At 38.8% G+C, this 15,315-nt stretch overlaps 1 protein-coding gene across 1 annotated transcript; it reads left to right on the top strand.

The window, feature by feature from the left end:
- Window positions 1–12,050: 12,050 nt before the first annotated feature.
- On the top strand, window positions 12,051–13,036 carry LOC131227178 (GATA transcription factor 7-like). The gene has a single exon (XM_058222924.1). It carries the CDS (start codon window positions 12,189–12,191, stop codon window positions 12,831–12,833), a length of 645 nt encoding a protein of 214 aa, XP_058078907.1. The 5' UTR covers window positions 12,051–12,188; the 3' UTR covers window positions 12,834–13,036.
- Window positions 13,037–15,315: the final 2,279 nt, after the last annotated feature.

Below are 15,315 nucleotides of genomic sequence, written 5' to 3'. Positions count from 1 at the left end.
GATCATTTTGGTAGTTTTGAGATGGTTGCAGGGTTCCGCAATGTTTAGGAGGTACTGTTGGTTGGTGTTTTTGGTGGACGGTCCACGTGGTGGCCCCAAGGGTCAGTGATAGGCCGAGAATCGTGCTTTCTTAATAATAGGAGCCATCCGATTGGTCTTCTGGTTGCACATGGACCACTTGCTTACCCATCCTTGTGCAGGACACGTCCAAATGTCAGAAGGTGAAAATTTGAAGCATGGCCCATCCACGGGTGGGACCTAAGAGGTGAACAGTCTGGATTGCTGAGATGTCCTTTATCAAATGCCAGCACGAGTGAACAGTGAATTTCATGCAGCGGGTGCTGCACGGAACTTCCGTGCAATAGTCCCATCCGCACGATAATCCAGCATATCAACAATCCCGATCATTCTGTTTGCCACAAAAGTTGTTTGGCAGCATGAATTCTGTATAGATTAGAATTCAAATCACAATTGTCACGGCATACATGTAAATTAGAGTCTCCAGTTGCATTTGGCACTGTAAAAAAATTGTGTTTGGAACGTTCCTTGAATATGCATGAGATGATTCTACCAATTCTCACACATGGAACACTGTGGTGTTTATGTGAAACCCACCCTGGTCACTAGGAGTATTACTCTATTTAAGTTGTAAGGCCCAAAAATTAGTTCGGTCAATGATTTAGGAGGATCATATAATTGGAAATAGTATGGGGTGTTCCTCTCCCAACTGTTTACGCCTGAATCGTGAACTGGGCTAAGTTTTGGGCCTACTCTAGAATAAGAGTAGATTTCACTTGAACATTACAATGCGGTTCTTGAGGTCAAATTAGTGAACCACATACATGTTTGAAAATTCTCACATGTGCCCCATTGTGATGTTTATGTAAAATCCATTTGGATTGCTAGGTGTGTCACCATATTTTAGCTGTGGGACCCAAAAAACAGCTTGGTTCGGGATTTAGGTATGCCATATGAAGGGAAACAGTAAAACTGAACCTCCAAACTGTTTTCCTTTGTGTGGCCCACCTGAATCACAGATGAGCCTGATTTTTGGTCCCAAAGCCTAAATTGATGTGGATTTTATACATCATCATGATGGGCTCTGGAAAAAAATAATCAAGGATTGGCCTCCCTCACCTAGATCGTTTCCCTACATATAGCCCACCCAAACCACAAACCTAGCTGATTTTTGGTCCCTATGGCTAAAATGAGGTGTTGTACCGGGTGATTGGAGTGGATTTCACGTAAAAATATGATGGGGCTACTAATTCTTCAAGTCAAATTCAAGTTGATTTTCATGCTCACATCCTCGTTGTAATCCGGGCTTGAAATCACGCCCCAATTCAGGGATTTCAAAATGTATGAATTGGTGGTAAATGGATTTCAATTACAATCCATTAACCACTGCTGTATAAGATCCCAAATGCAAATACTTTTTGCTATTATCATCGATTACCATCGAATCTATGGGGCGTAGTTTGGTTGGATCTGAGGTCAGTAGATCCCTAACCGTGGGCCCCCCACTTTGATGTATGTGCCTTACATCCATAGTGTCCATCCATTTTGACAACTCATTTTAAGGCATGATCCAGAAAATGAAGCAGATCCAAATCTTAGGTGAACCATACCACACGAAACAATCATGATTGAATCCTGACCATTAAAAACTTCACGGGGGCCACTGGAATGTTTATTTGTCATTCTGATGGAGATTGTTGTGAGATGTCTTCAATCTATACATGGAACATAGGTTCGATCGAGATCAATTGAGTGAACTCCAATTTATGCAGATTGGTCACTGGACAATTTGGACTATGTTTGATTGATCGAACCGTTGGGTCGATCGATCAACAATATTCAAAAAAAATCCTTTTTACTCTCTAGATAATTTTGGATTAGTTCAATCGCTTGAACTTTGGTCTGCTTGATCAATCGAAGGGTGCTCGATTAGTGTCGATTGATTAACACTCAGGTCGATGGCATGTGCAGAACTACATATGCGTTTTGTTTTCTATTCAAGTTGTGATGCTATGTATATCAGGTGTAATTAGGATTATGGTATTTTAAGGGATTATTAAGATGATCCTAAGGATTTTAGAGAGGAAAAAATAGGGTCTTTTGGATATTAGAAGGGAATTCTCGTCATTATAAGTGATCTATCTCTTGTATATTATTTTTATGGTGGATTGTTTGTTGCTTTGTGCTATGGTTTTTTTTCTTCATAAGGAATTTTCCACGTAAATGTTTTATTTACATTTAATTATATTTTGTTTCGTTGAGTTCAAGTTTACTTCTACTACAATCCCCAACAAATGGTGATAAATAAGTAATGATGAGTTTAGCATTTACAAATATGTGATCTCCATTATAATATATGTATTTTATCCACATTGTCCATTCATTTTGTTACATCATTTAGATCATGAGTGTAGATCCAAAACTTCTATAATCCAAATGGTTTCGAATGGTTTGTGTTCAATCCCCACTATTTTCTATGATGTGGTCTACTTGGGCTTTGGGTCCGCCTCATCTATTAGCTCATGCCCTAAAATAATCTGAAAAACAATAAACTGACGGGACAAGTACATCACATGCATCATGGTGGGGCCCACTTGTTACCAGGTTAAGGTTAAGTTGTGCTGAATTTTGAGGTGAAATTCTTTAAAAAATCAGCAACTATTTATCATAATTACTCATTTATCATCGTTTATATGCATTTACAACTAACTAAATAGGCCCTTACATAAAAGAAAGGAAAACTTTAGTGATAATTATTTGTATAAGTATTTTGTCCTGTTTGAACAGTAAGTAAGAACCTTATATCTGTAAAACAATATTTTCTTAATGTAACGAGCAAGATTGCTCGGTTGAATCGTCTTTTTCTTTTTTTTTTGGTCCAGACTCCTTAACCAATTCCATCAAGTCATTTTCATGGAGTTGGTAATATCCCAAGACATTTATTTTATTGCACGTGGAAACTCAAGAAAAAGCAGAAAGGGATTTCATTGACACACAAAAAATGCAAAAGAAAATGGCCGCGTGCATGAAAAAAGATAAGAGGTGCAACTGCAAATACCAGTTCCAGACGCAACCTCAATGTTCTCCCACCATACATTTTAATGGAATCTCTGCGATCTTCAAGAAAGGATTTAGACAGTATCCTTCCGTTTTCATTTTCACGCCAGGGCACATTGTCTAGTGATCCAGGTCGTTGGTCTGGTGGGCCACCATGGGACTTTTGATGGTCTGTCTATAAATTAAAAAGTAAAGGAAAATAAAATTCCAGCAACGGTCCGGGACACAATCACTGCATGCGAGGCCAGAAGATTGGATGGCTAGGATCTCCCAGACCTGGGACATTTTCGAGACATGGTCCGTCCACTTGGCACTATGACAAATGGCCTCAATCACCGAACCGTGGGCCCCACTTGAACAAACTGAGAAACTGAGAACTCGAGGAGGATCAACTCGTATAGTTCCACCTTTTCTGCTTAACTACGTGTTTACACACGTGTGAGTTGTGAATGGGCCCACCATATTGTATATGCTCTCGGCTCTCCTGCGGGGAAGCGGATTGCGTCCTGAGTAAACTCTCAGGGTCCACTGTGATTTATGTAAGAAATCCACGCCGTCCATCCGTTTTAACAGCTCATTTTAGGGCATTTTTCCAAAATTGAAGTACATCCAAAGTTCAAGTGGACCACACCACAGTAAAAAGTGTGAATTGAGCGCCTAACGTTAAAAGCTTCTTAGGGGTAACATAAGTTTTGGATCAAGCTAATATTTGTTTTTTCACTTCATCTATGTCTATGTCTGTGCGAACTTATGTACGGGTTGGATGACAACTAAACATCACCAAGGGCCTTAGGAAGGTTTCAAACGTTATTATCCCCACCGTTCCCTGTGGCCCATTTGAACTTTGTATATGCTTCGATTGGGGTTGGTGTCCTAAACTGAGCTGATAAAACGGATGGACGGTGTGGATAAGACACATTCATTGGTGGGCCCACATAGTTTACACAGTAAGCAATCCGCTTCCCTGTAGGGGGGAGAGAAAAATTAACGAAATTGACATGTGAGCCACACCACAGGAACGACGGGGGTGGAATACCAGCCATAGGATTTTGTAGGGGGGCACCACATTATAGCTTTAATCAAACCCGTTAATTATAAATAACTCACAAGGATGAAGTAAAAATGCAAAAATCGGTCTACTCCAGATATCAGGTGGGCCCCACATTGCGAAGTCATGTTTGAAGAGCAGTATTGCATTTTTTACATTGGTGCCCCCATCAGATTTTTCATTGGGCTGATTTTTTGAGTGTACAGTTAAAATAATAGTTATCGCCTGATGAACGGAGTAGATTTACCTATTAAACGATACGTCCCCACAGGGCTTGGGTGTTTTACGCAGCCACGTAAACCTTTGTTGCGTACGATTCGGTCCACATTGATATTCGTGCCGAGACTGTGTACGGCCAAAGAAATGCGTGTTAAAAATCCTCTCCGTCCATATGTTTTTCAAGGCCACACAAACATGAATATACAATCACAAAGATTCAAAACTCATTTGGGCCATGCTACCCTTGTAACGCCGGTGGAAAAAAAAAGAAAAAAAAAAGAAGTAAATTTGAGAATGATTACGGGAGTCATCTTTATCTCATAATTCTTATATCATATTTTATCTCTACTTTGTTTATCTTTAACTCTAAGTATATCAAATGAGAATTCTACTCGAACTCGATATTAGCAAAAAATGGTACCCGAGTACATAGACTCTGATCTCGAGTTCTTGGTCGTTAAATTAATAAAATACACATGTGTCCTCATTTAGATTCATATTTATTCCACACACGAATAATCAAAGTAGTGCAATTCAACTTAGCAAATACAAAACGAAGTTGAAATAACAACAATTCATAAATATAAGACTAAGGGTCAAAAATACAATTCCAATAGTGGTGTTCGCTTAAAATGGGAATTATATAAATCACAATGAATATACAATAAAATTTACATATAAAACACGCCCGATCAAGGACTCTAGCATATACATGCACAAAACTAAAATAAAATCAAAGTCTTCCAACTTTGCCCGACGCTCCCAAAGAATCACGACAAAAGTGCAAGCCGACCTAAGCCTACCTGCCGGAGGCCTCGATAGCATCTGCAACAACAACGACACCTGGTTGGTGTTTTAAAACATCGTCCCAGGTGAGAGTGAGTAGCTAACTCAGTGGTTCTATTAGTTATAAGTTACACATATTATCGACTCAATTAACATAGTTAATGATTAACAAGAAATTAAATATTTTCTAATTAATACTTTTATTAAATGCACGAATAAGATTATAAAATGATGCATGCACTTTACAATTCAACACTCCCTCACAAGTGGCTTCAACGCATATTTTGCGAATGCCAACATTCCTTCACAAACGACTCCAACGCCGAATCGCAACATATTATAGGATATGCATGATTAGCCAAGTGATTATTAATTTTAATTCATACAACATATTGACGAAGCTAGGATACCGACATTATATTACGGGTCCTTATCCAGATCACGTGGCTCGTTGTGGCACATAGCGACTCTTCATCAGTGTCCATTGACCCAAATTTAGGTATCACTCATTTATCTCATAAATCAACGATTTCGAAGGTATGTTATCGAACAATGATCTATTACCTCCATTAGTGTTCACTGGTCATTACGGGGATGTTCATCACCCCAACATAAGCTGATAGCTCGAACACGGTGTCCCATACCACCATACCCGATTCATGAGTCTTAGTGGGATCATATCACATTAACTGTTATGAATAAACTCAACCATTGTGAACTGACTATCTTAGATTCATACATGGTGAACATACATGATTAGTCGGCTAGTGGACTAATTTTATTGACTTAGGAGAACTCCAACGCAACCGGTATTTGGTGCAAGCATATCATGTAGTCCAGTCATTATCGAGCGTTCGTGTTCAACCTGGGTTGATCGAACAAGCTTAGGGTGACTACCTTAACTCGGGCCACCCCTTTAACTCAGGCGGTTAGCCAACTGACCCAACATCGTAATAATCCTAAGTATCACTATAGATAAATACTACATCACATGATTATAATATATGTTTTACTACACAACCACTTAAGTATTTCATCGAACATGTGAGCATCCATAGGGTACTATGTTCGCTAAAGTATTAAATTAAACATGTGAGCATGCATAGAATAATACAATCACTTAAGCATTAAATCAAGCATGTGAGCATCAATAAAGTAATACATTCCACCACTTAGATATTTCATCAAACATGTGATAATCCATATTCAATTAATAACGTATACTATAACAAAATCAAAACGTTATCATATTAGCATGCACAAATTCATTTACAAGTAACTAATTATTGACTGAGACCCTCGAGGGTCAATAAACGATAACTTAGGTATAATGGTCTGCACCTTTAAGAAGGAATTTTCGATTTTGAGCTCATAGGGTTAAGGATTTGGGGGAAAACAATTCTTACACCAATTTCAAAGTAACTAGGTGAGATTTATACAATTTAATCTAGAAAAGCCTAGGTTGGGAAGTATGTTTCATTTTTTAGATATCGATCGCGAGTGGGATAGATTCGGTGTGGGAGAACAGTCGAGGCTAAGGCTTAATAAAAGAGAATCCATCAAGAATACTCCAAGAACTCCCCCCCCCCCCCTCTCTCTCTCTCTCTCTCTCTCTCTCTTTCTTTCTAGGGCAAAATTCATATGGGGAGAGGGAGTGCCCAAATGAGGGCCTTATATAGTGTCAGAAGTGGTGTAAAAGACCCTAAGGGCTAGATTTTTATTATACTAGCCCTATGGGAGGGTGTTTCTAATCTTTGGGGCCTACTATGGGTATACGGGTCGATATACAATGTAAAGTAGTTAACTCTAGTGATGATTTACGTATGGATACGATCGGTCTGCTATTTAAATGCGTCAATCGATGGGTATGATTAAAAGTCAGTTTGACGGTCACCTATGGTCGATCGGGGCCGCAGCTATATGGATATATGTAGGGTATTAACTTAGGTCGTTTCCTTAAATTTAGTAGTGATCTAACGGTAAAAAAAGCCACAACTTGGGCAAAGATTGGATGTAGTCAATTAACTTAAGTTCTTGATTAATTTTAAGAATATTCGCACATCTCATGCACTGACCTTGCGAGTGCAAGTTTAGCGATTCGATGTGTGATCTCGGCTTGATGTCCCACGATGGACGTTAAGCCCACTAAGATGAATGTCTTTCTATAGTTTTAGGTTTAATGGCTCACTAACGAGCGATATAGAGTTTATTCAAATAATTATGATATTTTTGAAATGAATTGGCTAACAAGATTTCTTACGTGCAATGATTAGGATTTGAATTAGCTACGTTCATAGTGTGACCTATTCGCAACTAACGGGAATAACGATTCGATCATAATCACCCTAAACCATTAGTTCTTAGGCTAAAAAGATACTAAATTAATTTGATTTGTTAATTAAGATCCGATCCCTAGTTGTCTCGGCTTTTGGTAAATCTTAATTTAGTTGTAGTTGTTTTGATTAGTTGGTGATAGGTCGGCTAGATTTGGGTTCTATATGGATAAATCACATGGTTAGACTTGATGTTTAAGTGATCAGTCGGATTCGTTGGCTTCGTACAGTTTATTAATCAGATTTGTGTGATTCTTTATTGGTATCACTCGTGTATAGGCTCACCTTGAGCATTGAGGGTCAGTTAATGATAACATGAGCTAATTATAGTGAAAAATTTTCAAGGGCTTTTGAAAATTCAAAATAGCGAAAATCTGGGACATTACATTTGGAGAGCTTAGATTTGTTAAGTTTATTGTCATTCTTTCATTTTTTTGTGTGTATTTAATGTAATTTGACTCGATCTATACAATGAATAGTGTGGATCGACTATACATTTATTTCATTGATTTGTGGGTAGATACGATGTAAAGATGATGGGAAGCTAAGATTCCATGCAAAGTTTATTGTCGCAAAGATGGACCTATGTGTATTTGATCGAACCAGATTATATCTGCACAGATCATATAATCATTAAGGCCAAAATATACAAGGACCCTAACTTCCAGATCAATCTAACTATCGAATGGGCCACATTAGTCAGATCTGGGAGTGTTTAATAAGGAAAGCTCATATTTCTATGCAAGTGTTTGTATCACTTGGTGTATAAGCTCGAGATAGGCCATCAGTGTATGTATGCTTAGATTTATACCATTCATCTAATGCGCAGAGACAAAATACAACAAGACCTCGGGAATCTGGATTATCTAATCATCCAGTAGGCCACCTCGATCAATTACTTGCCATTTAATTTTAGAATGTAGATGTAGATAAGCATATGAATGGTTCATATTAGTAAATCCATGTGCCTTTTCTGGTGTTTGACCAAAAAGTGGACAATGATAGGTGTAAATCTGTTTAAATTCCGTCCAACGATTTGTGTATCTTAAAATGTATTTTCTCGATTCAAAATCATCAATTGATAGTCGTCTGAATAAAATTTTTAAAAATCTGAATTTTGTTAATTGAATTTAATGAACACATTATTCCAATTATTTGGACGTTTAGGGTTTGACCACTTATGATGATAATTAAAGGTGGGCCTCACTTGTAATATAATTAGATGAATAACAATGTTGTAGATATAATTGATAGGATTCCTGAATTCAAATTAGACTGATTACCTTATAGATTCTAAACTACTAGACTTAGGTGAGTAATCCCATCGGATTTCATGTTCATTGGAATTAAAATAAATTGTTCGTGATGATTCGATTGATTGATGTACTGATTGAAGTGTTTTATTATGATGTTGTTGATTTAACTACTGTGAATGTATGCTACGAAAAATCACATGTTAATTTATGCCAAATTGCATGAATTATGATAATTGTTCGTTAAATATTTTACATATGAATGTTCTGATCAAGATAAGTAACTATGTTAGTTATAAAAATGATGTATTCATACATTATCCATCATACAAATACATTGCATTGTTGATCCTGAGAGCCATCCTTAGAAGAAATATCAATCCTGGTAGAGCGTTACCCGATGCGGGATATGCTCAAGCCTACCGGAAAGTGGAAGCCTACCGAATGGGTGAATGTGGGTTGACGATCTTCAACCCAAGCAAATGGACGATTATCCCATTTGATGCATTTATACACCATTTGCATCCATATCATTGTGGATACTTTGTTTCTATTATATCTTAATTTTAATAAATATTAACCATGCTGAATTTTCTCGCTAAGTTTGTCTAGCTTACATTTTTATTGATGGAAAACCATACAGATGAGCAATTGACTGATGAGTTGACGCATGAATAAGAAGTTGTAGGTGAACTAGTGCACGACTTACGTGAGATGTGGTCGTATCTATCAAAAGAGGAACTGGCTACATTTGAACCATTTATAATTATTTAATTAGAATTTTACTTATTAGGATAATATGATTCATATATTAATATATAAAATAAATGATAGTATTAGTTGTAGAATTTTAAGTATTTAATTGATTTTATTTAATTAAATTGTTATAGATCTGTAACAAGTACTCATTGGTAAGTTGTATTAATTGATGAATGATGCCTAATTTATGTTGATTAAATGTTTATGGATGTTAAGAATGAACAAATGTTGGTACTTAAATAATTTTTTGTAAATAATTATGAATAGAATCAATTGAAATGTAAAATTAATATTACTTTTAACTTGCATAATCATATAATAAAATGAGTTAAGTGCACCATTTAGAGTTAAATTATGACTTGAAGCTGAGGGTGAAAACTCGAGTATGAGGTGTACACTCTATACTCAAATTTGGCTGCATGACAATAACATTTGTGGCTACAGTTTGTCGTTTGGATGGCATATAAGCATCATGGTCAGCTCCTAGAAGGTTTCAACGGTGGACGTTTCCAATCCGAATGTTTCGTTTGGACCTGAGTTTTGGATCTGCCCGATTTTTAGACCCTTCTTCTATTGTCGTCTTTCAAAACAGATGAACGGAGGAGTGGCTTTGTCGCAGACCTATCTGTGGGCTCCGCCCAGCCCCGGCACAGGAATATCTCCGTGCCCGGGGTCACAGGTAATCCGCTTCCGAAGAAATGGGACGCGGACTTTGCTGTGCCCCTGCCTACGGAAATTTACGGTACGCGGAAGCTACGCGGGGCCAGCGCGATGTCCGTGTGACCTCCACTCCCGTCCATCATTTTTTCCAGCTCGTAACGATGGACCCAGAACTCAAGTGGGGCACGCCACGGGGAACAGCGGTGATTGAACGCCCGCCATTGAAACCTTGGTAGGGCCACAGAGATCAGGCTGGTATTATTTCTTTTTTTCAGTTAATCGCAGTTCGAATAACCTTATGAACGATTTGGATGGCAGATAAACATCAGTGTGTCCCGGGAAGGTTTCAACGGTGGTCTTTTCCATCCACACCGTTTCCTTTCGTGTGGTCCAGTTGAGTTTTCGACCTGTCTCAATTTTTTGGGGTCATATCCTAACTCTAGCTGAAGAAACTGATGAACGGAGTGGATTGCTTAGGGACATCGTGGTGGCCCCACTTACCTTGCGCTGTATGGGTGCACAGGCAATTTCCTTTCGAAGAAACGCGTCCACCCATTAATGATATGCCAGCCTTTCACAGAGACGGTGTCTATCCAATATCTTCATGCCACGTGGCTCTACAAACGCCTTTAAAGACCGCGTCAAGGATAAATATATCCTAAGTACGGATATACACCCCTCCATTTTCTAACTCTTTTTAGAAATCCAAAAATTATACAGGTCGGTGGATCGATAACTGTGGGACCACTGTGATGTATTTTCCTTACATCGACACCGTCCATCCATTTTAAAAGATAATTTTATAATATGATCTCAAAAATTAAACAGATCCAAATCTTAGGTTGACCACACCAAAGGAAACAGTCTTGATTGAATACTCACCATTAAAAATTTAATGGGGGCCTCTGGAATGCTTATTTTCCATCCAACCTGTTGATACGGTCACAAAGACCTGGACGAAGAGACCAAATAAATGTCAGCTTGATCCAAAAATTTCGTGGCCCACGAAAAGTTTTTAATGGTCGATTTCTACTGTTCTGTATTATGGGCCACCTGAGATTTGGATCTGCTTCATTTTTTGGATTATATACTAAAATGAGTTTTCAAAACGTATGGACGGCTTGGATATAAGGCACATATATAACGGTGGGCCCAAGGTCAGGGATCCCATCCCACCCACCTCCGTGGATCCGGGGATCCAGGGAAGCCGCGTCCATATTCACGTGTTCAACGTGGTACCAGGAAGAAATGGGGACCACATGATGTATTCACGAAACTCGAACCGTCAATCAAATGCGTCGTCTCACTTTAACCACAGGCCCCAAAAAACAGCCCAAAAGGAAACGCAGGTGGGCCACATCGCAGGGAACAGGTTGAGAAGGGACGCTGGGCCCTTGATTTGCATGAGGGCACATCATATTGTGTGTAACGAATCCAGGCCGTTCAGACCCTTCATCGTCCCTGGATGAAGGTCCAGAAGAAAATTCAGGCTGTTAACCAACTTGAGCAGTATCCTGTGAGAGTCTAGGATATGCATCCCTTCCTACCTTGTTCCCTGTGATGTGGCCAACAGAATTTTGGATCAAGCTGTTTTTTAAATCCGAAAAATAACCAGACGGAATGCATCCGATGGACCGATTGGATGTGATACAAAGACGATGTGGGCCCCACATCTACGGTTGTAGCGATACTACCGGAGTCACCTCTGTCATATTAGTATTAGATTCCGAAATTTAAACCTATACATGGATTTGGACATGGATTCTAATTCTATGTTGGGTAAGGGCTTTTTGTTACGTAAGAATCTTCTAGGAGATGCTGTCATCGCTTTCCTAGCAACCGGAGAAGCTTAATAACAAAGTAATTTTAGAAAAACGGCAGCTCACCTTTCCTATTTTACCGTTTTGCCATTATTACGTTACTTAAGAATTTTATACACATTGAACTTCCTTCACCCAACCATCCGTTCCCTCTTCTTCTCTCCTAATCCAACCCTCTCTCTTCCACTCTTCTTTCTTGTATACTAATCCCACTCTATCCTCCCAACAGAAGAAGATGCATATACTTGATAATAATATCTTAGAAGATGACAGGATTAGTGAAGGGATTTTTGGCAATCAACTCGATGATTGTTTGAAAGATTTTCAAATTGATGTGTCGGACGATTCTCTAAAAGATTTCCTGCTCGACATACCGGGTGATTCTTTAGATAATTTTCTTTGGATTCCAAATGGTTTTGAACCGTCTCCCAACAATGATTCCTTCAGTTTTGATGTTCTTCCACAGTCACCCAACAATAACAATGCAAGTCAGTTACATGGGAATGGGAAAACAAGCGAGAATGATGATTTTGCCGGAGCTCTCGAGCTGTTTCGCTACAACAGACATCTTCCTAGAAAATCAAGGAGTAGACGTGTTGGGCGAGTTTGGTCTATGAAATCTCCAGTACCTCTGGGTGGAGGACCAGAAGTATTGCCTGTGAAGAAGTGTTGTAGCCACTGCCAGGTGGAGAAAACACCACAGTGGCGACAAGGGCCGAGGGGTCCGAAAACGCTATGCAATGCATGTGGGGTGCGTTACAAGTCAGGGCGATTAGTGCCCGAGTATAGACCGGCAGCGAGTCCGAGCTTTGTGAGTCACATGCATTCTAACAGCCATAAAAAGATTATGATGATGAGGGATAAAAGAAGGGAATACTGATTGGTTATTCTTTGGCCTGGTAGCCTTATTGATTGGCTTTTTAGGAAAGTATTAGCTTTTTTTGTTTTGTTTTTTTTTTTTAAAATCTTTCAAAGGTTTTTAGTTTAGCTTAGGTTTTCTAGGATGATAGAAATTTCTTTCTATTCTGTTAATATTTGAAATAGATAACATTTTCTCTATTGAATTGAATGGGTTCATTTTTATTTTTTATTTTTCTCTCTGCTGTTTGTTGTTTATATTGATGGGTTGATGATAAGCGTTTTGTTTTTAGGGTTGGAAACTCTCTCTCTCTGAATTTGTGGTCCATTCTCTAGTCCAGAAAAAGGATTGACAACCACCAAAATTCAAATGCGGACCATTCTCTGGTCTAGAAAAGGATAGACAACCACCAAAATTCAAATGTGGACCATTCTGTAGTCTAGAAAAAGGATAGACAACCACCAAGATTTAAATGCAGCTTTTCAACAACCTTTGAAGCCTTTTCTTTTCACAATTTAACACACCCTTTGAAGTCTTTTCTTTTCACAATTTAATACATGGATGAACGGTCGCAATTTAACACATGGATGAACAACCAAATTTGCCAGCTTCACTTAGTAACCTCTATCTCTCTCTAACGAATACTAGATATCTTAGTAAGAGTCAAAAAAAGAGAAAAAGATTCAGAAGTTAGGAAGGGCTCAAATGAAACCACCTCACCTATGCTCAAAAAGAATATATAGGGAATAGGTAGAAACAGTCTAACTTGGCTCCCAGGATGCATGACTTTGAATTGGTTTCTTAAGAAAAGTACAGAAATGGACAAGCAACTAAATTTTATCCATCTGATTCTGTAGTTTGATTAGCTGTCCCTGATAATTAAAGTTGTGTGAAGATATCCATCCTAATGCCTCAAAGGATAGCAGCAGCTTCAGCATAATTAGAAGAGCTTACACCCAAATGACCAGAGAATTGCATCAGAAGGTATGGCCCTTGATAGAGTGGCATGTCAGAACAGGATTCATGTACCCGACCGTAATTAATTGGGACAAGGCTTCGATGATGATGACGAGGAGTCCTAACTAAACCAGGAACCATCTGGGCCTGTATTCAGCTGCACCATTTTTCTTTGATAGACATTGAACTCCAGCCGCACCTAATTGATACTGTCTAGTTGGATCACATAAAATGGGATGGAAACCCCCCCTTTTTTTCTTGTTAAGCTTGCTCCATGCCACTGTCAAACCAAAGACTTTCTTAGAAATGAGGAACTCTACCTTGATCACCCCTTGAAAGTTCTGCTGTTCCTTTCAAACCATATCCACCATATGGCTGCCTTGATGATTCATTTGCATATGATGCACCCAATTAACTGAAGAAATGTCAAACAACTTGAACATTGATGACCAGATGTGCCGAGCAAAAGAGCAGAGGATAAAAAGGTCTGGAACCATTTGCCACGATCACACACATCGAGCATCCATTGGGAAATGAACCTAGATCAATGAAGCAGCATTTCCAGATCAGAAATGCTTCTCTCAGACAGGTTAATCCTATGTTGCTAACTTCATTGATCTCTAAGTTCGACCAGAAATCCTAAACCTGGAAATTACATTGCAGCATCTGAGCCTGGCTTCTGCAAGAGAACCATCTCCCAACAACATGGTGTCATCAGCATATTGAATATGAGTTCCTGTAACCCAGCCATTGTCGATTTTCATACCTTGGCTTGGGTCCACAGCAACTGCTTACTCCAAAATTTTATTATTATTATTCTTATTTTATTATTTTTATTTTTGAGAGATAATGATAACTTTATTAGAAAAAAGCAAGAAAGAAACATGTAGAGAAAGAATAGCTAATCCACTGAGAGAGCGGATCGACTAGAGCCCAAAAAAGATAAATTACAACTCTGGAGGTTAACAACAGAAGAGCTCCAATCTGCTATGAAAGAAATCACCCTAAACACGATACACTCGATCGAATTGGATGTTCCATTAAAACATCTAGCGTTCCTTTCTTCCCACACAGCCCACCAAATTGCCAAGAGAGAGATTCTCCATATCATAGATCTTTGCTTTCCACACCTATAGCCATTCCAAGCTTGAAAAAAACTGCGGGTTGAGCATGGAGAGACCCAGGAAATGTTAAACCAAGAAAGGAGGTAACTCCAAATCTGATTGGGGAAAGAACAGTGGCTAAAAAGATGATCCACCGTTTCTTCATCAGCCATACAACAAAGACAGATATTTGTGAGGCACATTCCTCTTTTTCTTAGGTTGTCTAAGATGAGCACCTTCTTTTTACCCACCAACCAACCGAAAGCTGCTATCTTGGGGAGGACTTGAAGCTTCCAAACTTGCTCGAATGGTTTGTCTTTTGCTGACTGCATATGGCTAGAGAGGATGCTATATAACGATTTAACCGAAAATAGCCCTGTTTTTTCTGGCTGCCAAAAGATCCTATCAGCGCTAAGAAGGTCGGTTTTGCTGTTTTGGTTGCG

Source organism: Magnolia sinica, chromosome 2 (genome assembly GCF_029962835.1).
Source record: "Magnolia sinica isolate HGM2019 chromosome 2, MsV1, whole genome shotgun sequence".
Classification (NCBI taxonomy): domain Eukaryota; kingdom Viridiplantae; phylum Streptophyta; class Magnoliopsida; order Magnoliales; family Magnoliaceae; genus Magnolia; species Magnolia sinica.
The sequence above is the reverse complement of the archived record's forward strand: the minus strand, read 5'-3'. Positions and strand labels throughout refer to the sequence as shown.

Bases quoted from the DNA above. Each gene is read 5' to 3' on its own strand.
- LOC131227178 (XM_058222924.1), top strand. From the start codon at position 12,189: ATGCATATACTTGATAATAATATCTTAGAAGATGACAGGATTAGTGAA.